This window comes from Schistocerca piceifrons, chromosome 5 (genome assembly GCF_021461385.2).
Source record: "Schistocerca piceifrons isolate TAMUIC-IGC-003096 chromosome 5, iqSchPice1.1, whole genome shotgun sequence".
NCBI classification, from domain to species: Eukaryota; Metazoa; Arthropoda; class Insecta; order Orthoptera; family Acrididae; genus Schistocerca; species Schistocerca piceifrons.
Window position 1 is genome coordinate 706362405 of NC_060142.1, and position 24189 is coordinate 706386593.

General features: G+C 39.4%; 1 protein-coding gene across 6 annotated transcripts in view; it reads right to left on the reverse strand.

Moving 5' to 3' along the window:
- Positions 1 to 24189, reverse strand: part of LOC124798552 (protein abrupt) — a 93163-nt gene that overhangs the window by 41645 nt on the left and 27329 nt on the right. For all 6 annotated transcript variants that reach the window (XM_047262007.1, XM_047262004.1, XM_047262006.1 and 3 more), the window contains 3 exons: positions 16354 to 16572; positions 16040 to 16280; positions 4164 to 4226 (listed from right to left, as the gene is read on the reverse strand). In XM_047262007.1, the coding sequence (XP_047117963.1) occupies positions 4164 to 4226; positions 16040 to 16280; positions 16354 to 16572 (523 nt within the window). The remainder of the gene's footprint in view (positions 1 to 4163; positions 4227 to 16039; positions 16281 to 16353; positions 16573 to 24189) is intronic.

Sequence of the window (24189 nt, forward strand, 5' to 3'; positions counted from 1 at the left end):
ATTTTTCTGTAAATAATGTGTGTTACTATTTCACAAGCAGAACTTATTAAACTGATAGTTCAGTAACATTCATTCATACATATCAAGAATGAAAGAAAACATTATTTCACGCTGTTTACGTATTTTAACGATACTGTCAGGGAACAAACCTAATCTTGGCAAGTGCAGTGCAGAATGCAATGCTCACAAATCTCAACAACCACATTTACAGATAGTTCACATATTGTTTGTGTGTGTGATTTACATTTATTGAAATAATTATTACACAACAACCCCTTGCTGCTACATTTCCAACTAAGTATATTTCCTTAGACGTTTGTTTTTACATAAACAAAATGGTATTATAAGAATAGAGACCATACTTTTATTGAACAGAATTTATCGACACACTCTATCTACATTTACATCTACTTATTCTTACCCCACTTGATAATGTGGAGGAGAAACAACTGTCTCTACATTTCCACATAAGCCCTGGTATTTCTAATTTCGTCTTTGCAATTCTTACACAAGATGTATGTTGGCAGGGGTAGGATTGTTCTGCAGGCTATCAAATGCCACTTTAAACTTTCTCAATAGTGTTTCTGAAAAGAATGAATTCTCACTACTGGGATTTTCATTTGAGTTCACAGAGCATTTCCGTAATATTTGCAAGCTGATCTAACTTACTGGTGACAAATCTAGCAAAACATCTCTGAATTGTGGTATGTTTTTCTTTAATCCGGCATAGTAAGGAACCCAAACAGTTGAGCTGAACTCAAGAATGAGACACACACATGTTCTGGAGGTGTTCACCTTTGCTGATGAACTAATCTTTCCTAGAATTCTCCTAGTAAACCAAATGTTGACCATTCACCTTCCCTACAATCAATCTTATGTGCTCTATTCATTTTGCGTGGCTTTGCAATGTTACACTTAGATATTTGATTGACATGACTGTGTGAAGAAGCATATCACTAATACTGTGCTCCAACACTACATGTCCCCCCCCCCTCCCCCCCACTCATCTTCATTAACTTAAATCTTCCCACATTTAGAGCAAGCTGCTGTTTATCACACCAACTAGAAATTCCATCCACACATCTTGTCTCCCCTTGCAGTGCATGCAGCTTGTGGTCTACTTCAGCATGTTAGACTCCCAGCTGAATTGGACATTTTATTCATTGGGGGACTGGGTGTTCTGTTGTCCTCACCATCATTTCATCATCACTGACGTTTAAGATGCTGAATTGGCATCAAATAAAAATACTTGCATAGGTAGCCAAACAATACCAGATGGGGTTTCTCTGCCAATAATGCCACATTATCATTTCATTTTTCCCCCCTTAGAGTCACTCAATGATGACCCTTTCTTGTAAACTATGGCGTTATCAGTAAACAGTTTCAGATTGCTGCTCACTCTACCCATCACATCAGTTCCATACATAGAGAACAAAAACAGGCCTATTATACTTCCTTGGGGCCGCTCTGAGCATATACTCGTCTCTGATGAACATCTGCCATCCTGTACAATGTAGTTATACCCACATGACACAATGACAGTGTTGTGTGGTACTTTCTTTCAGAAGGATATAAGACAGGCAATGGACAAATGACTACAGAAAGGTCACATGCAGGTATACAATATGTAATATGTTTAAATGTTCTGTATGGAAACTATTAGTGATTTTATTACCCCGGGGGCATATAATGCCGTATACTTGTGTTAAGTGGTAAGAACAGTGAGGTGGTGCAGTGGTTAGCACACTGGAATTGCAAAGGGAGGATGAAAGCTCAAATCTGCGGCTGAACATCCAGATTTAGCGTTTGACAATATAATGTAATTGGATAGATAAAGTCTACTCACCAAGAGACGGTAGGAGAATACACACATAAAAAAAGGCTTTACGTATGCAATCTTTCAGAGCCAGTGCCTCCTTCCAGCACAAGGGTTGAAGGGGAAGGAAGAGGAGTATAGTTTGGAAAAGCCACCAAGAACCTCAGTTCAGGGGAGACTTACTGGGCGGGATGACAAGGAAAGACTGATTCCTGGAGACTGCACCAGACGAGATTCAAAAAACCTGAGAGCTTACAGGAGGACTACACGGTAACATGCAAGACACAAATTACTGATAAAACATCGCCCATGAATTAAAAAAGAGTGATGAGCTACATGCATTGCATGTAACAGAGGTGGGAGGGGGACAGCGAAAAAGAGAGTGAATAAAGGAGTAGTTACTGTGTAGAACTGCTGAGGCGGAAGAAATTAACATTAAATAAGGCCAGGTGGGTGGCGAAAACCAAGAACATGTTGTGGCACTAGTTCCCACCTCCAGAGTTCTGAGGAACTGGCTTCTGGGTGAAAAATCCAGATGGCGCAAGTGGTGAAACAGGCACCGAGATCACAACTTTCATGTCGAACACCAATATCCTTGTCAGACACTATGCTCCTTCTGCATTTATCTCCCTACTCTATGGCTTCTACCCCTGTGACTGTCCCCACTGCAAGACTTGCCCAACGCACCCTCCTACCATGGCTACCATGGCTTATAACAGCCCTGCACTTGGCAAAACATATACTATCAAGGGGAGAGCCATCTGTGAAACAACGTACACCAGTTGGGCACAAGTAGATGGTGTATAGCAGGAACACACAATATCTTGTTGCAGAGCATGCTCTACAACATGACAGTCTTGATCTTGGTGCCTGTTTCACCACAAATGTCATATGAATTCTGGAGAGGTTTTTCTTTTTCCATCTCATCCCATCCCATCTAGTAAGTCTCCCCTGACCTGGGGTTCTGGGTGAAAGTGTACCACTTTCCCTAAACCTCTCCAGTCCCTTTCTTTCACCCCTCTTCCTTCCCTTCAACTTGTCTGCAAGGAGGAGGAGTCACTGGCTCCTAACAGTTGTAAAAGTTAAACCTTTGTTTGTTTGTTTGTGTTACAACAAACTGTGCATGTGCTCAAATCTTCCTTTGTTTGTTTAGGAAAGTATTAAACACTTAATATAAAATGAAAGAAGACACAAAGAAATAAACTCTACATGTAAGTACTGCATTAGGAGTTTGTTTCTCAATTTATTGTTACTCAAGCTGTACATTTGCATTTCTAAATTCACTCTTTTATCATTAGTCTTCTTCCCCATTTTACTTTGAGACAACCGTCCTGCATTCCACACATTTCAATTTAAAGTCCAGTAAGAAAGTATTTATCATTAACCTGCTCTGTTTTTGCTTTTGTATCTGTTTGTTGTTACCTGTCACATACTTCCACTATTTTACTGAAGCCTCTATGTTCACACTAATGTTATTTGCTCTTTTTTTAAATGACAATTTATAGTGTACTGAGACTACTTCTGCAAATCTTATTAGAAGCAAAACCAACAAATGCTGTTCTATATGGTGTACCAATCCTGCTGCGTTAACAGCACATAATTTCAAAACTTACTGATATTGCTGATATATATGGTAGTTTATTGATGTGTTATGCTAGTAATTATTTCATTAAGTTCAATAAAATATCTCATTCATTTCCTTAAATTATCTGCCGAATTGAGTTTTAGATGTATTGAAATGTTTAGGTCTTGGCACACACCTGGTGTCTTCAGCAGTTTTAATGACAATATTTAGTTTCCTTTAATTGCATTAACATATAAAACATTAACTGTTGACATTTTTTATCTGTGTTTTGAGTAAACTTTTTGAGAAAAAGTCAACAACTACAAGTTTTCCTCATTAATTGGAAATTAATGGAATGTTTTAGTCTGTTTAAGGGGGCAGAGGAAATACCAGTGTGCTTGTATGCCGTCAGTTTTATAGGGCAATGACAACATTTATTGTGCAAAAACATCTTACAGAACTGATGGGGGAAAATGTATAAAGTCCAAAATTATACTACTGCATATCTGTAACAGAAGTTTTGAATAACTACTTAGAACTGAGCAGATATACTTTATGTACTGTACGATAATTGTGAGCATCCTTAAATCAGTTTATGTAGACAACTTATTCCAAAATCGGTATCCCCTCAATGCTTCGTTACAGTTACAAAATTAATCAAAGTGTATTACACAGTTTTAAAACATTTTGAAAGAATAACGAAAGTAACATTTTCCACACATGCACTATCAATTCTACTCCCTTGCAAGACCAACAATAACTGGGGAACAAATTAGCACTTACCAAAATTTCCATCCTGATTATTACTGTGGAGACCAGAAGGTCCAGGAAGCAGTCCAGGAATGCCTAACACAATAGAGATTACATTAGCACAAACAAGAAATCACCAGAAACAGACATGATTTTCAGTGTTTCTTAATGATGGAGAAAGTCAAAAGCTGTTTTAACTGATTCCACCAAATGTGTGAATCGTGTTTATAGGGTAACAAAAAATTTGCATTAGTTAATTTACATACTGATTAATTACCTAAAATATTTTCCAAGCTTGTTTAGTTAGCTGTTCATAGGACTATTTTCCACTAGCACTGCTGCATCAGTTATGTAAATAGTCTCAGTTTCTATGGGTAATAAACAGTGCTCTAATGTCACAATGGTAACCTAATTGTAATGCAGCATCTGTTAATTACCGACTGTCTCCCTCACTATTAAAGTGCAAAAGTAGATACACAAGTCAACAAATTACTCATTAAATGCAATGTCTAAATACACATATATATTGAATTTAAGATGAGACTATCTTTTTCAAAATCTAGGCGGCCAATGAATTTCATAAGCTGCATAGAACCAACAATACATTGAAATGCACACTACTCCATTTACAAGGATGTAATAATAATGCTGTTGTTGTTGTTGTTGTTGTTGTTGTTATTGTCGTCTTCAGTCCAGATACTGATCTGATGCAGCTCTCTATGCTACTCCATCCTGTGCAAGCTGCTTCATCTCCCAGTACGTACTGCAGCCTACATCCTTCTGAATCTGCTTAGTGTATCATCTCTTTGTCTCCCTCTATGATTTTTACTCTCCACGCTTCCCTCCATCACTAAATTGGTGATTCCTTGATGCTGCAGAACATGTCCTACTAACCGATCCCTTCTTCTAGTCAAGTTGTGCCACAAATTCCTCTTCTCCCCCATTCTATTCAGTACCACCTCATTAGTTACGTGATCTACCCATCTAATCTTCAGCATTCTTCTGTAGCACCACATTTCAAAAGCTTCTATTCTCTTCTTGTCTAAACTATTTATCGTCCAAGCTTCACCACTATACTTGGCTACACCCATACAAATACTTTCAGAAGAGACTTCCCAACACTTAAATCTATACTCGATGTTAACAAATTTCCCTTCTTCAGAAACGTTTTCCTTGCCATTGCTAGTCTACATTTTATATCCTCTCTACTTCGACAATCATCAGTTATTTTGCTCCCCAAATAGCAGAACTCATCTACTACTTCAACTGTCTCATTTCCTAATCTAATTCCCTTAGCATCACCTGATGTAATTAGACCATACAGTAAAGCTGCATGCCCTCGGGAAAAATTACGGCTGTAATTTCCCCTTACTTTCAGCTGTTCGCAGTACCAGCACAGCAAGGCTGTTTTGGTTAATGTTACAAGGCCAGGTCAGTCAATCATCCAGACTGTTGCCGCTGCAACTACTGAAAAGGCTGCTGCCCCTCTTCAGGAACCACGCATTTGTCTGGCCTCTCAACAGATACCCCTCCATTATGGTTGCACCTACAGTACGGCTATCTGTATCACTGAGGCACGCAAGCCGCCCCACCAATGGCATAATAATAATAATAATAATAATAATAATAATAATAGTGGGATATGTAATGCAGCAGGGGAGAGAACAGATAGTCAGTGACAACCCATGAATCGAGGATACTATACTCACTGAGACAGAGGAAGTTTTACTCTTACATGGAGTGGGAGAATTTACAGGGAATCAGACAAGGAATAGTGATAATACAGTTTTAGGTCTACAACATCAATGTAAGTATATACATATATCTAAAAACAAAGATGATGTGACTTACCAAACGAAAGCGCTGGCAGGTCGATAGACACACAAACAAACACAAACATACACACAAAATTCTAGCTTTAGCCACCAACGGTTGCTTCGTCAGGAAAGAGGAAAGGAGAGAGAAAGACTAAAGGATGTGGATTTTAAGGGAGAGGGTAAGGAGTCATTCCAATCCCGGGAGCGGAAAGACTTACCTTAGGGGGAAAAAATGACGGGTATACACTCGCGCGCGCACGCGCGCACACACACACACACACACACACACACACACACACACACACACACACACACACATCCATCCACACATATACAGACACAAGCAGACATATTCAAAGACAAAGAGTTTGGGCAGAGATGTCAGTCGAGGCGGAAGTGCAGAGGCAAAAATGTTGTTGAATGACAGGTGAGGTATGAGTGGCGGCAACTTGAAATTATCGGAGATTGAGGCCTGGTGGGTAACGGGAAGAGAGGATATATTGAAGAGCAAGTTCCCATCTCCGGAGTTTGGATAGGTTGGTGTTAGTGGGAAGTATCCAGATAACCCGGACGGTGTAACACTGTGCCAAGATGTGCTGGCCGTGCACCAAGGCATGTTTAGCCACAGGGTGATCCTCATTACCAACAAACACTGTCTGCCTGTGTCCATTCATGTGAATGGACAGTTTGTTGCTGGTCATTCCCACATAGAATGCATCACAGTGTAGGCAGGTCAGTTGGTAAATCAGGTGGGTGCTTTCACACGTGGCTCTACCTTTGATCGTGTACACCTTCCGGGTTACAGGACTGGAGTAGGTGGTGGTGGGAGGGCGCATGGGACAGGTTTTACACCGGGGGCTTATCTAACTAACAGCACCACAACTGTTGACTGCTGAACTTTTGCAATCATGCATACTGATCAGTACAGATGTAATGTGAACTAAACCACAGCCATCTTATTACGATTCATCTGTCATTTGTAGCTGAACCCATTTATGTTTAAACATTTACAGCACCATCTACAGGCAAAAAAATTTTTTTTATTATTCAATGAAATTTCTCCCTGCATCAATAATATACTAGACAAATTAGACATCATCCTGAGAAGTGGTTCTCTTTCTACAGCATTTTGAGAAGCTGAAACTTCAATTGTGGACACCCTATAGTTACTGTGAGAGCATTCAGGGAAAGGTCTAATAACTAGTTTCACCTGTGAATGTAATAATGCAAATGAAGTGCTAAGAACAGAAAGCTGGCTGACATGAAATGTTAATACTAATGAAAATCTAAATTCCTATTGAAGTGTGTATCACGCAGATATACTGATCATCATCACTTATAAGGTTGTGTTTATCGCTGTAACTAATAAAATAGTATCTAGTGAGGTCATCATGAATTCTGAATGAAAAATAGTTTGAATGAAGGTATGTTGTAAAGATGGGGAATCCAGGATTACAAGATGGTTACAGCATAAATGGAAAAGTTCAGGATCATTGTATAATACATTTAATACAGGTAAGCGCACATCAAAGATCTGACAGGCGCGACATACTTGCCATGGTTTGACAGCCATGTAAGGAAGCTGTTCCAAAAGCAGACCTTTTCATTGCAAATTTAAATAGCCAAAGCCTCAGACAAATGAAAATGGAGCAACATGGAAATTACTATAATGAAAATCATACAAGAGGCTTTCAATGAATTCAAAAGGATAATGCTAAGATATTTTGGTTTAATGTTAAATCAGCAATGGATCACAGCCACCTGTGTAGGTCACAGAGACCACAAAGGCACTGAAACAGAGAGACGGTGAAACTGTTTAATTCCTATTTCTAAAATTATTTCACCGAGGAAAACTGTAGTGCAGTACACCTATGTGATTCTACACAGAGTATATGAAACAATTTTTTCCTCTTCGAACAACAATATACCATAGCTCACTGAAACAACAAGCATACCTAACAACTTTCAAAGAATTGCAGGTCACTCCTGTTTTCAAGGAAAGTCCACCAGACACACCAATAGGCCTTTTCCCCTGATGTCACCCTGTAATAAAATTTGGCAGCACATGAGTGCCTACATTTGCGATGTTTCTGGATTCCAAAAACAACTATCATATGAAATCCTGTATGTTCAGTTCATCCGTGTTACCCAAAAGGCAGAAGCTATCAGCATCCAGATTGATGTAGTGTACCTTGATTTTCAGAAGGCATTTGACACAGTTCCAAACTGTTGCCCTATAAATCAAACACAAGCATATGGAATATCAGACTAGATTTGTGATTGGATTGAATAGTTCCTAACAAATAAAACACAGCAAGTACTTCTTAACACAGTAGTAGTAGAGGGGTTTTTGGGCGCCCGACAGCAAGGTCTTCAGCACTTCTTAACACAGAAAAATTTGGTTATGCACAACTAACTTCAGGTATACGCAAGGGAGTATTAATGGACCATTACTGATCACAATATATACAAAAGCCCTAGGGATACCGTTGAAAGCCACAACACTTGTCGCGAATGATGCTGTTGCATTCAGAAATGTCTTAACACCAGAAAATTGTAATGTCTGCTGAGGATTGAAACTTGAAGGGACTGGTGGAGACCAGTAAACAAATATAACAAACTGCACACAAATAGCCAAAAGACCTGGTACTGTTTTATTACATGATTGCTAACAGTCACTGCAAGCAGCCACATACATTAAATATTTGGCAATATGTGTATGCAGCAATTTAAAGTGGAAAATAATGAAAAAAATAAACAACAGCAAGATTGATGACAGGGTGAGAAACATTGGAAAACTTACAGAAATTTAATTCATCCTGGGAAAACATGACTAAAATACACTTTTAAGTCCAATTCTTGAGTATTGCTCATCTGTCTGGGATCCTTATCAGTTTGGATTGGAGGATAAAACAAAGAAGATGCAAATAAGAGAAGTGTGTTTCATCACAAGTTTGTTTAGTAAGTGTCAAATCATCCCACAGATGCACACACAACTCCTGTGGCACACATTGCAAAAGAGGCATTACACGAGGGCTGTTCAAAAAGTATCCAACTTTTATTTACAACATCAGTCTTTATTCAGATACAACTGTTTGACACTTGTCAGCTTCTACACACCTCTACCAACACTGCTGCCATTGCTGGAAGTATCATTCAAAAGCCTCTTTTGGTATGGTGCGCAGCTGCTCCATCAAATTCTGCACAATGTCTTCCCAGTTGGTCCCTTTCAGAGACTTTTTCAGTTTAGGGAAAAGCCAGAAGTCACACACAACTCCTGTGGCACACATTGCAAAAGAGGCATTACACGAGGGCTGTTCAAAAAGTATCCAACTTTTATTTACAACATCAGTCTTTATTCAGATACAACTGTTTGACACTTGTCAGCTTCTACACACCTCTACCAACACTGCTGCCATTGCTGGAAGTATCATTCAAAAGCCTCTTTTGGTATGGTGCGCAGCTGCTCCATCAAATTCTGCACAATGTCTTCCCAGTTGGTCCCTTTCAGAGACTTTTTCAGTTTAGGGAAAAGCCAGAAGTCACTAAGTGCTACGCCAGGGGAATAGGAAGGAGGGCAAACAAAAGTTATATTATCTTTGGCCAAATGACTCTGAATTAACTGAGAACGAGAGTGTGCATTGTCGTGGTAAAGGTGCCAACTTCATGAGGGCAATGTCGAACCTCTTGGTAGTACTCCTTATGGACACTAGTACCTTCTGGGTCGTACTAGTGATGGAGTCAACCAGGACTCATCACTAGTGATCCCTCTGTTACGAACGTTTAGGTTACTGTTCACAGTGTCCAACATGTCCTGTGCGCTATCTCAGTGAAGTTGCTTCTGCTCAGTTGTTAGTAACTTTGACACAAATTTTGATAAGATGCTCCCAAGGTACAAATGTTCCATTAAAATGGAATGAATGTATCCAATACTAATTTTAATCTTATCTGTGAGTTCTCCGGAGCAGTTATACCACTCCTTTATCTGCATGGTACCCATTGATCTGTCCCCGAACACCTGTCGAATCTTGTAGGTTGTTTCAACTTGAAAATTAGCAACCTTAAAATAAAGTTTGATCCCATATTGTTGTTCCAATTTTTCTATCATTTTTCCCACAACAAAATCTGACAACCACCACTTACTCATGTTCACTTGTCAATGGTTAGCCAATGACTGGTTGTTTCCGCAGTCATGGGGAGTTGGGAGGGAAGAAGGGAGGGGATCAGGCCTGCACACTATATATGCCTACAAACATGAGCATGCGCGTCCCGATACCATTGTTGGTTTCAACAAAAAGAAATATATGTGGTTGGATACTTTCTGAACAGCTCTTGTACACTACAGTGTGTTGTACTGTTGAAATCCTGAGAGAGTGTATTTCTGGAAGAGCCAACAAACATACTGCTTTTATCTGTACCTATCTTGCAAGATGACCATGAAAATAAAATTAGAGATCTGATCATACACAGCAGCTTCCTAGCAACCTTTCTTCCCATGCACCATTCGAGACTGTACAAGGAAAGGGAAGAGGCTTGCTGCATGGAAAATTCTACTACAAACATCAAAACTCAAGTAAAGCTGGCTGTGAGATATCAAACACTGAGACAGAACATTGTTAATGCTTTCGTGGCCAACTGTTGACTTACTGCCAGTTAGCCTTTGTCTCTGATCCTTCTTCAACCAATGATTGTTTAATGATTTTTCTGACACTTCATCATCACAAGCAGTTAGCACTGCCAAAGGAGCACCCCCCCCCCTCTCCCCCCCCTGCGGTCACCAGCAATGGAGGCTGAACTTTGGACAGTACTTTTGTTAAACAAATGAGACAAAAGTCAGTGGGCAATATGTAAAATGCTGATAGGTCTTATTTGAAAACAACATAACCAAATATATTCCCCACCTTTGTCCAATAAATGTTTTGAACTGCCTCACTATCAACAGGACATTAAATTGTAAAGGGGAAAAAGCCAACTTTTTGACAGCAGATCCAGCATTTGAGTATCCAGGTTATAAAACAATGACTTGTTGCAATTTTTTTAACCCCCAAACTAATTTTTCCTGCACTCAAATGTTTCGTCACTATTGTCACCCTTCTGATGGATATCACAGCCTTTCTTCATAGGTTTAGAAGTGCTTTGAAATGTATTGCTTGTAAATAAAAATGAGTACACGCATGACAAGCAGACAGTATCAGCATTAATGCACCATCTGTTTAAATTTAAGGGCAACTATAATGAAAATTACTGGCTTAAATGCACAGGGTGTATGTGGACAAGAAAAAAAAAAAATCGTGAATTTTTCCTTAATTTTCCTGTTTAAAAATATACTTTTTCCTGTGTTAAAGTACACTACATGGGTGAAGAATATTTTTTTGTGTTGAGTGAAAATATACCTTCCCTCGGAACTGTAAAACTTATCAACCCTTTGAATGGTAAAGATTTTATACACTAGCACAGAAGTTAATAGCACTGTAAAAAGTAAAATTCAGCAAAAAAAATCAATGCATTCTGGAGAGATCTTTGATGCCTGGCAACATATACCTTGCATATTTTCACACCATGTAAGTTACACTAATGAGCCAAAATAATTACGATTACCTGCTTAATACCTTGTTTGTCTGTCTTTGCAACAAAACATATCATTGATTCTGCACCTCAAGGATCCGACAGTTTGTTGGTAGCTTTGTGGAGGTATGTGATATTTGATGTCTACGCACAGGTCATGTAATTTGTGTAAACAGCGGACTGTTGATTTACATATGTGGTGATGGTGCCTGGTAGCAACCCAGTTGTGTTGCATACGATTCAGATCAGGCAAATATGGTCACCGAGACATCAACATGAATTCACTAAAACATCTCTCAAATCACTGTAGCATGGACCTGGCTCCGAGACACGGACTATTATACTGCTGAAAGATGACATCGCTGTCAGGGGAGACATCACGCGTGGAGGTATGCAGGTGGTTCGCAGCTGTCTACATATCTTCGATTACTACCACAGGTCACATGCAAGCGCACAAGAACATCTCCCATAGCATAATACTGCTCCAACTTGCCTGAGTCCGTGGAGTGCTGCTAATTTCGAGCCACCGTTCGCCTCAATGACTGCAGTTGTGGAGATGATCAGTGACGTACTGTAGCAAAATGTCATTCATCGAAAGATCCGACATTTCCCTTGATCGGTGGTGGAATCCCAATGGTGCCATGCCTACTGCAGTCATAAACGGCAATGTCATTGGGTCAACATGTGAACACAGAGGTGATCTGCTGTGGAGCTCTATGATCAACAATGTACAATGTACTCTGGAACACTTGTCGCCCGCATCTCGTGGTCGTGCGGTAGCGTTCTCGCTTCCCACGCCCGGGTTCGATTCCCGGCGGGGTCGGGGATTTTCTCTGCCTCGTGATGGCTGGGTGTTGTGTGCTGTCCTTAGGTTAGTTAGGTTTAATTAGTTCTGAGTTCTAGGGGACTGATGACCATAGATGTTAAGTCCCGTAGTGCTCAGAGCCATTTGAACACTTGTCCACACACCAGCATCATGCTCTTTCAGCAGAGTTGTCACAGATGACCATTTACCCTACTTTACAGAGCAGACAAGCCTCCGAAGCCCACATTCTGTGAAGACTCGTGGAAGTCCAACCATTTAGCACCTAATGGTCCTCCTACCTCTTTCTGTAGGTGCTCATGACAGTAGCATGTGAGCAATCAACCAACTTCACCATTTTATATATACCTATTCACAGGCTCTGTGTAATAACAACAACAATAATAATCTGCCCTTTGTCAAACTCAGTTATCTCAATGGATTTTCCCCATTTGTAGCCCATATTTTCTCCCACCTGTATCTGCTCTGGTTACATACTTTTGTGACCATGTCAGGTGACCGTAACGCCACCAGGCGGCATCCAACAGCGGGATGGGCAGTGGTCATAATGTTTCAGCTCATCGGTGTAAATATGAATGCCACCAAATGCCACATGGTAGCTTCCAAAGCACAGAAATTGAGATTGTAATGTGCTTTTGTTAGCCAATCATAGCTCAAGTCACATGATCTCACCAGCCAATGACAGCAGATATTCAGAGCATAAGACACTGATGCTGTCAGCCAGTAGCAACATCACTGTTAAGTAGCAGGAACACACAAAGAGGAGAAGTTAATGGTTTAAATTAACATACATACAGCACAGCTACATGAAAAGCACATATTCAAGTATCATATTGGTCTTTTCTAGTGTGTGTTAACCTTTAAGATACAGCAAACAAAAATGTGCCAGTAAAATTTTCAATAATGGCGAACATGGCTGCTCTTCTGGGCCCGAAATTTTCTTATTGGGTGGTGCTCGTAGTGTTAAGTTTATTCAGTCAAATGCTGAGTGATTTAATAAATTCATTGCATATTCTAGCATGTAATGTAACTCATCTTTTGCTAAAGGAAATTTACTTTGAAGCATCACTTTTCAAACCACCATTCACAATATTTTCCCACAGCCTGGTAGAAATGTAAACAGTTGCGATGTCACACTCATCAAAAACAGTTTGTTGTTACTAAGTATTGCACACGCTTAATCCTAAAGCCTTAGACACAATTTGCTTTCACTAGACGCTTGTGTTTGTACTGCGTTTTATGTGTTTTTGCTGCAGTATTATTCTGCATCTACATCTATACTCTGCAAAACATCCTGAGGTAAATGGCATGGCAGAGGGTACATCCCACTGTACTAGTTATTTGAGGTTCTTCCTATTCCATTCACATATGAAGTGCGGGAAGAATGATTGCTTGAATGCCTCTGTGCATCTACATATTATTCTAATCTTGTCCTCATGATCCCTATATGAGCAGGCTAAAAGTAATTTTTTTTTGTTAGAGTATCAATTGTTGCCAGTCTAAATTACAAAAATGTAACTGAGAAGTAGAACTATGAAAAATTCCCAAAATTCTAAAACATTCCCAGGATTTCTTGGATGAAAAAATTCCCATATTTTCCCCAGATTTCTTGGTTGTCCAGGGGCGCATACACTCTGGTTCGGCAATGTAGCATACAATGAAGAATTAGCATATTCATTAGTTTGTGGCATGAAGATCTAGCATGTTTTGGAATGAAATCAACAGTAAAAAGACTTATCATCCATCCATATGTACATTACAATTAAGATACCATACTTTTCAATGGTTGCAACAGCAGACATTACGTGAAGCATCATCATTATTCTGAAGGAGAAATTAATTATGATTTTGAAGGAAGTGAGAACAAAGGTTTCAAGCTATAATCAAGAGTATGATATGCAAACAGCTAGCTGAAGATGTATGAGTAACTTACACTTTGTGGCTACACTCCAAACTATATTTAGAAGTCTGGTGTATTTCATACTGTTCTTGTAACACAAACATCCATAATGAAATTGATTGACGTACAAGATACAATACTAACAACTTTGGTAACAAGATGAGGGCTTGAGAGGACAGTTCTGTTGGAAATCTGTAACTGAGCACACGTGGATTCAAATTACATCTCTTGAAGAGACAATGAATAGGGATACAACAGCTCTGTGGGAACTGCATAGCTTGAAGAAAGCCCCATCTTCTTTCTTATGCTGTGTGCCCTCTCAACGAATGGGGATCCTTAGAGCAATTAATGGACAAATGAACAATGATTTCGCAGCCCTCCCTCCATTATCTACAGTAATGGCCCAATATGACTTGGTTACTCAGGCTGGGAAAGTCAAAAGAAAATACAAAAGTGGTAGGGACCATAACAGCAACCCCCCCCCCCCCCTCTCTCTCTCTCTCTCTCTCTCTCTCTCTCTCTCTCACACACACACACACACACACACACACACACACACACACACACACACACACACACACACACACACACACATACCTTCAAAATTTTGACTTGACACTTATCTACCTACTATTTGTGCTGCTCCGATGATGTATGGTTACACTGGCACAAAGTTACAAATGTCTATTAGATAAACCAAGTTACATCCTGCTAACAGCCATGGGCACATCTTCAATTAACACATGCACTTCTGAATAGAAAACTGTAACTTTCCAGTAAGTTTGCTTCTTCCCCCTCCCATCAGTCGTTTGTTGCATATATTCTAATCTCTGTCTTCAGCTGTTACTTTTGTCCTCTATACCTCCCACTAGAACCATATTTGAAAACATGCTGTATCACCTTAACTTTTCCTCTAATTAGTGTTTCTGATATATTCTGATTTAATCATTCTGAAGACAACCTACTTTCTTATAGGTCTACTTTATTTTCAGCACATTTTTTTAAAAAACAAATCTCGAACACTTATTTGCTTTTTCTAGTTTTCCCACCACCCGTATTCAATTGCACAGAATGTTGTGCTTCAAATTTATGTACTTAGAAATTTATCATTAGAAATAAACCCTTTGTCTGAAACTGGTAGACTTCTTTTGCTATAGAATACCTCTCTCTGCCTGTGTTGCTCTGCCTCTTATTAACTTCCTGCCTCGTCCTTTGTGTGTTATTTTACTCCCTAGCCAGCGAAATTCCTTCAATTTGTTTATTATGTGGTCTCGAATTTTGATGTCAAGTCTGAGACTAACTTCATTTCTGTCATCCTTCAATACTTTTGTCTTTCTGCGATTTACTTTCAATGCATACTCCGTGCTCAATAGATCGTTCATCCCATTCAACAAGCTTTGTTAAAAATTATTAAATATAAGTGTTTTACGTTTTAATTCAGAGTTCAGTACCTTGAGTAGCTCCTGAGATGTGTTTATGACCATTTTATGACTAAAAAATGACTGGGTACTTTTTCCCCCAATGCACAATTTCCTAAAATTTTTTTTATGATTTAAATGAAATACACAGTCACCCTGCTTTTGTAGTTTACTTTCTCCTACAGAGGTGAGAGATATCAGTATGCACCATACAGTAGATGAATGTGTCAGTAATTGAGTTTCTCGAGTTCTGCTGCAATTTGATAGCAACATATACAATACTCCCCACGTCCTATCTAGTGACAGCCAGCAAAATGTCCAGTTGTCTTTCTAGTATTGGAGAACAACTTCTTTTATATTAACGAAGCAGCGAGTCAGTGATTTACCTTGTAATCCAAGAAGTGCAGCTGGAAATGGGGGAGTCCTCTGAGTGTCCAGACCAATCCCATTGCCATTGCCATGATGATGAAGTTGTTGATTATCATCGGCTGAACCAAATTCACTTGGTTCAGTCTTGGGAACAATATCAGTCATATGTCCTCCTCTGTCAGACATTGCGGTATCACTTGAATTACTATCCTCACCAGTCGACTGCGCTTGCAGAGAAGATTCAGATGTACCCTTGTTCTGGAAAGAAACAGTTCTTTAGGTCACAGTGAAAGAGAGGGAAAGGAGGTAGAACTGGAGAATTATACTCTACCTGATGAGAAGAGCCAGCCGAGGGAGGCAGCTGGGCTCCACTTTCCAATGCTTGGCCCAAGAGGGATTCTCTCATCATCTGTTCACCCCCATTGTTATGTGCCGCAGAAGATGCAGGAGATGGCGAGAAGCGATTCCTTTTAGGTGGTGGTGAAACATCGTCGTCATTGAAACTATCTCTCATTTCAGAAGACTGTGACCATGGAAGTGAATTTGATACCTTTGCAGAAATCAAAAGAAGAGAAATTATTAATACAGATTTAGTTAATACATAAATTCTTATATTAGATGACTCTTACTAATCATTGCAGTATACAATACACTTAACAGGATGGAGACTTGAGAGCTTTCTTGGCATATGATCGACACACGAACTGGTCTTGATGAGATTCAGAAGACCTCATCTATAAAGACTTTGAAGAAGTTGCTGACAGCACATTAATTACAGAGATAGAACTTGCACTAACATCTGGAGACTTTTTTAAAATATTGCATAGTGCAAGATATGAATCAGAAACACCACAGTCACTAATGAAAATAACATTTAAGATGTAACATCATATAATGTGTTAGTGTTTCAATAAGATTGAGATAAAGCAGAACAAAATACACTAAAATATATAAATAAATCTAAAAACAAAGATGATTTGACTTACCAAATGAAAGTGCTGGCAGGTCGACAGACACACAAACAACCACAAACATACACACAAAATTCAAGCTTTCGCAACAAACTGTTGCCTCATCAGGAAAGAGGGAAGGAGAGGGAAAGACAAAAGGAAGTGGGTTTTAAGGGAGAGGATAAGGAGTCATTCCAATCCCGGGAGCGGAAAGACTTACCTTTGGGGGAAAAAAGGACAGGTATACGTCTTTCCGCTCCCGGGATTGGAATGACTCCTTATCCTCTCCCTTAAAACCCACTTCCTTTCGTCTTCCCCTCTCCTTCCCTCTTTCCTGATGAGGCAACAGTTTGTTGCGAAAGCTTGAATTTTGTGTGTATGTTTGTGTGTCTATCGACCTGCCAGCGCTTTCGTTCGGTAAGTCACCTCATCTTTGTTTTTATATATAATCATCTTTGTTTTTAGATATATATTTCCTACGTGGAATGTTTCCCTCTATTATATATATATATATATATATATATATATATATATATATATATATATAGTTATAATAGAGGGAAACATTCCACGTAGGAAATATATATCTAAAAACAAAGATGATGTGACTTACCAAATGAAAGTGCTGGCAGGTCGACAGACACACAAACAAACACAAACATACACAGAAAATTCAAGCTTTCGCAACAAACTGTTGCCTCATCAGGAAAGAGGGAAGGAGAGGGGAAGACGAAAGGAAGTGGTTTCAAAGGAGAGGGTAAGGAGTCATTCCAATCCCGGGAGCGGAAAGACTTACCTTAGGGGGAAAAAAGGACAGGTATACACTCGCTCGCACACACGCACATATCCATCCACACATACAGACACACACATATATATATATATATATATATATATATATATATATATATATAAATCACTGCAATCTAAGGTGAAACAACCCAAATGTTTATCTGTTTGCAAAACGAATACAAGCTCTTAAAACTGGGATATTCATGTAATTCTTCTTCACAAGAAGAGATGCAAAACCTATAGGCCACCAACCTTCTATCCATTATCCACAAGATCTTTGTTAAATTTATTAGCAATTCTAAATAAGGATCAGATTTTACCCACCCAAAGAAACAAGTTGTCTTTAGAAGTTGATAAAAGTATAATGGACAATTAACAAATTATGAACAAAATTATTGAACATAACATGACTTCATCAAGATAGTAAGAAAATCAGAATTGTTGGCACTCTGTCAATGATTACATACCATTAACCTTTTCTGTCATCGTACTGTACGTTTTCGTTTCTTAAAGTAGGAAAACCAACTATGCTACTGGGACATATTAAGAACCACGTAAGAACCAGCTAGGGTGACAGATCCAACTAAGAATGTAATGAAAATGAAACAGAAAAGGGCATGGAATATAGCCCAGAAAATGGATAGTATATGGCAGTTCTTTGTTGATTTCCAAAAGGTAAGAAAATACTGAGATCACAATCTAATGGGAGGTGTTTGTATGGTATCAGAACACATGCAGAAGCAACATGAATGTCTATTACGAATGACAGTAACACATGACTAAGTCTAGTAGATGAGGAGTAGTGGATATAAAACAGATGATGATGATGATGCATCATTAACCTCACTAACGACGTCCTTAGCATTGAACTGTATTCACTTATTTAGACTTTTAATTAACTGATTGTTTATGGAATCTGACACACTGTTCGTTTATCTACAATCCACAACACTTCCCATCCTGAAAATGGCCTATACATTAAAAATACAAAACAGAATTGTGCCACAGATGCATAGTGCAGCCTCAAGCAGTGAGCTGGCAAACTTAATTGTAGTTACGAATCTCAAGGTTTGCCATTTCTATCCACACCATCATTCTGATTGTGGAAGAACTTTGTATTCACCACCTTTTCCATGTCCTAAATGTATTAACTGCCTTGGAACTGTACTTATTTTTATTCACTGATCAGATGTTTGTGGTTCATGGTGTGGGTTCCTGATGTCATTTCCTAGTTCATGAACCATGGGCAACATATGAGTGGCCACGTAAGTGGTCCTGACAGTCAGGATACCAGTTACTTTGCAATAAGGCTGGGCATCTCGGACATATTCTGAGTTGTGGTCACCTTTGTGCTCAGACGGCAAAGACTACCAAATCCACCGGTTAGTCCCTTAACCGTTAGGGGTAAAACTCAATGGGACCTGGGGCAAGTAAAGCTATCGACCTGCTTCCCTGGTACTTTAAATATGATGCTGGCAACAATCAGAGCAAAATGCCTTGGACCTTTGGAGGTGACGGAGTCCCACCTCTAATTGACAAACCAGGGACTCCTAAGCTACGACTCTGCAAACAAATGGTAACGAGATGGGGAGCTATTAATATCAATGGGGGCTACTCTGGGAAGAAGGTAGAGCTGGCAGAGGCTGCAAGTAAGAGGGCGTTGGACGTTTTAGCTGTTAGTGACATTCGGGTAAGGGGTGAGAAAGAAGAGGAAGTGGGAGAATACGAGGTCTACCTGTCAGGAGCCAAAGCAGGAATAGCACAATGGGGTGTAGGGCTTTATATCAGGAAAGAAATGGAACCCAGCGTAGTTGCAATACGGTATGTAAACGAATGACTGATGTGGATAGATTTGACAGTGTCTAGCAAGAAAATTAGGATTGTGTCAGTATATTCGCATTGTGATGGGACAGAACAAGATAAGATGGATAGGTTTTATGACGCACTCAGTGATGTAGTTGTTAGAGTAAAGGACAAGGACAGTGTTCTGCTCATGGGTGATTTTAATGCCAGGATTGGAAATCGAACAGAAGGGTATGAAAAGGTTATGGGTAAATTTGGAGAGGATATGGAGGCCAACAGGAATGGGAAACAACTCTTGGATTTCTGTGCCAGTATGGGCTTAGTAATCACAAACTCCTTTTTTAAACATAAGAACATTCACCAGTATACTTGGGAAGGCAGGGGAACCAGATCTGTCATTGACTATATAATAACAGATCAGGAATTCAGGAAGGCTGTGAGGGACACACGTGTATTCAGGGGATTCTTTGATGACACCGATCACTACTTAATCTGCAGCGAAATTGGGATTGTGAGGCCGAAAGTGCAGGAGGTCAGGTCCATATGTAGGAGGATAAGAGTGGAGAAACTTCAGGATAAGGAAATCAGGCACAAGTACATAACAGTGATCTCAGAAAGGTACCAGTTAGTTGAATGTAGTCAATTACAGTCATTGGAAAAGGAATGGACAAGGTACAGGGACACAGTACTAGAAGTGGCTAAAGAACGTCTTAGAACAGTAGTGTGAAAAGGTAGGATGAAGCAAACAGCTTGGAAGAATGACACAGTCAAGGCAGCCTGTAAAAGAAAAAGAAGGCATATCAAAAATGGCTACATACTAGAACTCAGGTAGACAGAGAAAGTTATGTTGAAGAAAGAAACGAAGCCAAACAGATAATTGCAGCAACCAAGAAGAAATCTTGGGAAGACTTTGGAAACAGGTTGGAGACTTTGGGTCAAGCTGCTGGAAAACCATTCTGGAGTGTAATTAGCAGTCTTCAAAAGGGGGGTAAGAAGGAAATGACAAGTATTTTGGACAGGTCAGGAAAACTGCTGGTGAATCCTGTTGATGCCTTGGGCAGATTGAGGGAATATTTTGAAGAGTTGCTCAATGAAGGTGAAAATATGATCAGTAATGTTTCAGATTTCGATGTACAATGGGATAGGAATGATGATGGAAATAGGATCACATTTGAGGAAGTGGAGAAAATGGTCAATAGATTGCAGTGCAATAAAGCGGCTGGGGTGGATGAAATTAAATCGGAACTCATCAAATACAGTGGAATGTCAGGTCTTAAATGGCTACATAGGATAATTGAAATGGCGTGGTAGTCGGGACAGGTTCCATCAGACTGGACGAAAGCAGTAATCACACCAATCTTTAAACGTGGAAGCAGAAAAGATTGGAACTACAGAGGTATCTCTTTAATTAGCGTTGTGGGTAAAATCTTCTGAGGTATTGTTGAAATGAAAGTGCGAGTATTAGTTGAGGACAAATTGGATGAAAATCAGTGTGGGTTTAGGCCTCTTAGAGGTTGTCAGGGCCAGATCTTTAGCTTACGACGAATAATGGAGCAGTGTTACGAGTGGAACAGGGAATTGTACTATGCTTTATAGATCTAGAAAAGGCATATGACCAGGTTCCTAGGAGGAAGCTATTGTCTGTTCTACGAGATTATGGAATAGGAGGCAAACTTTTGCAAGCAATTAAAGGTCTTTACATAGATAGTCAGGCAGCATTTAGAGTTGACAGTAAATTGAGTTCATGGTTCAGAGTAGTTTCAGGGGTAAGACAAAGCTGCAACCTGTCTCCACCGTTGTTCATATTATTTATGGAACATATGTTGAAAACAATAGACTGGCTGGGTGAGATTAAGATGGGTGAACACAAAATAAGCAGTCTTGCATATGCGGATGACTTAGTTGTGGTGGCAGATTTGATTGAAAGTTTGCAAAGTAATATTTCGGAGCTAGATCAGAAATGTAAGAACTATGGTATGAAGATTAGCATCTCCAAAACGAAAGTAATGTCAGTGGTAAAGAGATATAAATGGATTGAGTGCCAAATAGGAGGAACAAAGTTAGAACAGGTGGACGGTTTCAAGTACTTAGCATGCATATTCTCACAGGATGGCAACATAGTGAAAGAACTGGAAGCAAAGTGTAGCAAAGCTGTGAGTGCTGAGCTACTATCTACAACTTTGTTGTATGGGAGTGAAAGCTAGGTGGATTCAGGTTACCTTATCAATAAGGTTGAGGTTACAGATATGAAAGTAGCTAGGATGATTGCAGGTACTAGTAGATGGGAACAATGGCAGCAGGGTGTCCACAATGGGAAAATCAAAGAAAAACTGGGAATGAACTCTGTAGATGTAGCAGTCAGGGCGAACAGGCTTAGATGCTGGGGTCATGTTACACGCATGGGAGAAGCAAGGTTACCCAAGAGACTCATGGGTTCAGCAGTAGAGGGTAGGAGGAGTCGGGGCAGACCAAGGAGAAGGTACCTGGAATCAGTTAAGAATGATCTTGAAGTAATAGGCTTAACATCAGAAGAGGCACCAATGTAGGGGATCATGGAGGGATTTTATAAGGGGGACATGCTCCAGACTGAACGCTGCAAGGCATTATCATTCTTAAATGATGATGATGATGATTAGATGTTCCCTCCCCCTCTCTTCTCAACATCAATTTTACAACTAGCCTGTCTTCACTTTTGCAAATTGAATATTTCTGAGTATTTTAAACCTTCCACTCCATGTTTTAGTACAAATAACACATTAACACCTAATATAACACCATAGGAATAGACTGACTGCTAAACTTTGCACAGCAAAGTAGTGTACAATAATGTTAGCTCATGTCTATAGAAATACTCTATAAACAGGACACTAGAATAAAACTTTTGTTCTGCAGCAGATTACACGCACACTCCTGATATGTTAAGAGACATTACCAGGTGAACCCAAATGCTTACCACTAAGACAATGACTAATTCAGAAGTCGAAGATTCGAGAAAGGCATACTTTGATGAAAAAACACAAACAAGCCAGCAAGCATCCATCATTACATCAAGACATAAGAAGAGCGATTGAACAAACTGCAAAAACCACAGAGGAATAGCAGTGGTGAATGCTGCCTACCACATACTAGCTAGGATACTGAACAAGAAACTACGACCATATGCCGAAGCCACAATTGGGGAATACCAGGAAGAAAAGAGCAACAACAGATTGGATGTTCACCCTTCCATTAATAATGGGAAAGTGTTTTGAGTATAATATAATGGTGCATCAGCTGCATGTGGATTTTAAAGCAGGTTATGACAGTGTCAACAAAAATGGTCTTTTAAATATGGAGCTGGGGATACCACCAAAGCTAACAACACTCGTGAGAAAGACTACACAACACCAACTGCAAAAATAAAAGCCAACGACAAATATTCCAATAATTTCCCAAGCTTTCTAAGACTTAAGCAAGGAGATTCTGCATCACTGACATCATTCAACCTGGCTCTGGAGGCTGTCATGTGAAAACTGCCACACAAACAGATGGTACTGTTTTGAATAGAATGACTGAGAATATGGAATTTGCAGATGATATAGCCATACTTGGGAGAAGTAGAGAATATCTGTTGGAAAACTACGTAGTTTTGCACTGTGAGGTGGTTGCACTTGGTATGGTCATAAGTAAGAAAAAAGAAAAATATGTGATTAGTATTTTATCCATTTTCAGGAAATGTAGTCGTATATAATGAAATAATAAGCAACCAGTTGCACGAAAGAAATTTAAACTAGTCATGAAATTAAATTTCTAGTTGCTTATTATTTCATTATAAAACATATGATCAACAGCATAAACAAAACAAGGTGAAGAGGCAAGCTATTACAGCTTCCTTAACATGTTATGATCCAATATTTCAAGGTAGCTGAGGACAACAGTTCACAAAATGACTGTTACAACAATTAGTCTGTATGGGTGCGAAACACGGTCAGAAACACAACAGATCAAAAACACCATGGATGCATGGGAACACAAAGTATTGCTTAAGATTTAGGGGGCAGTGTATGAAAATAGCACTTGGATAATTAGGAGCAATGCAGAACTGTATGAACTCTATACAAATCCACCGATCCCTGCTTATGTACAGGCACATGATGGCTGGATGATATAGAGATGGAGATGAGAAAGTTAGGAGAATGGAACTAAAGAATGCTACCAAATTCACGAGAGAACTGGAGAAGACAGGTGGTCAACAAACAAGGTCTGGACCCTTTGTGGGCTATAGTGCCAGAAAAGAGAAAGAAGATACTTGGTTATGCCAACTGCTAAGAGATCAGCCTATGAAGAGCAAGGGTCCAGGTTTGAATTCTCGATCAGCACAAAATTGTAAGCTTTCAGAAAGTCTTCGAAGAAATCTAGTTTAAATATAGATTAAAACCGATGTGAGTTATCGTGTGCATTAGCGGTGTTATGAGGTAACTATAAGCACTGAGAAACTGTATTACCTTGTATTTACCAGCTTCCAACAGCAGCTGAAAAACTGCATGTCGTCACACCATACTTGCATCCCACAACATAACATGTGAAACAATGCATTCTGTGTCTGTAAATTAGTGTCTGTGTAAAAATTGAGGAAAAGGGGA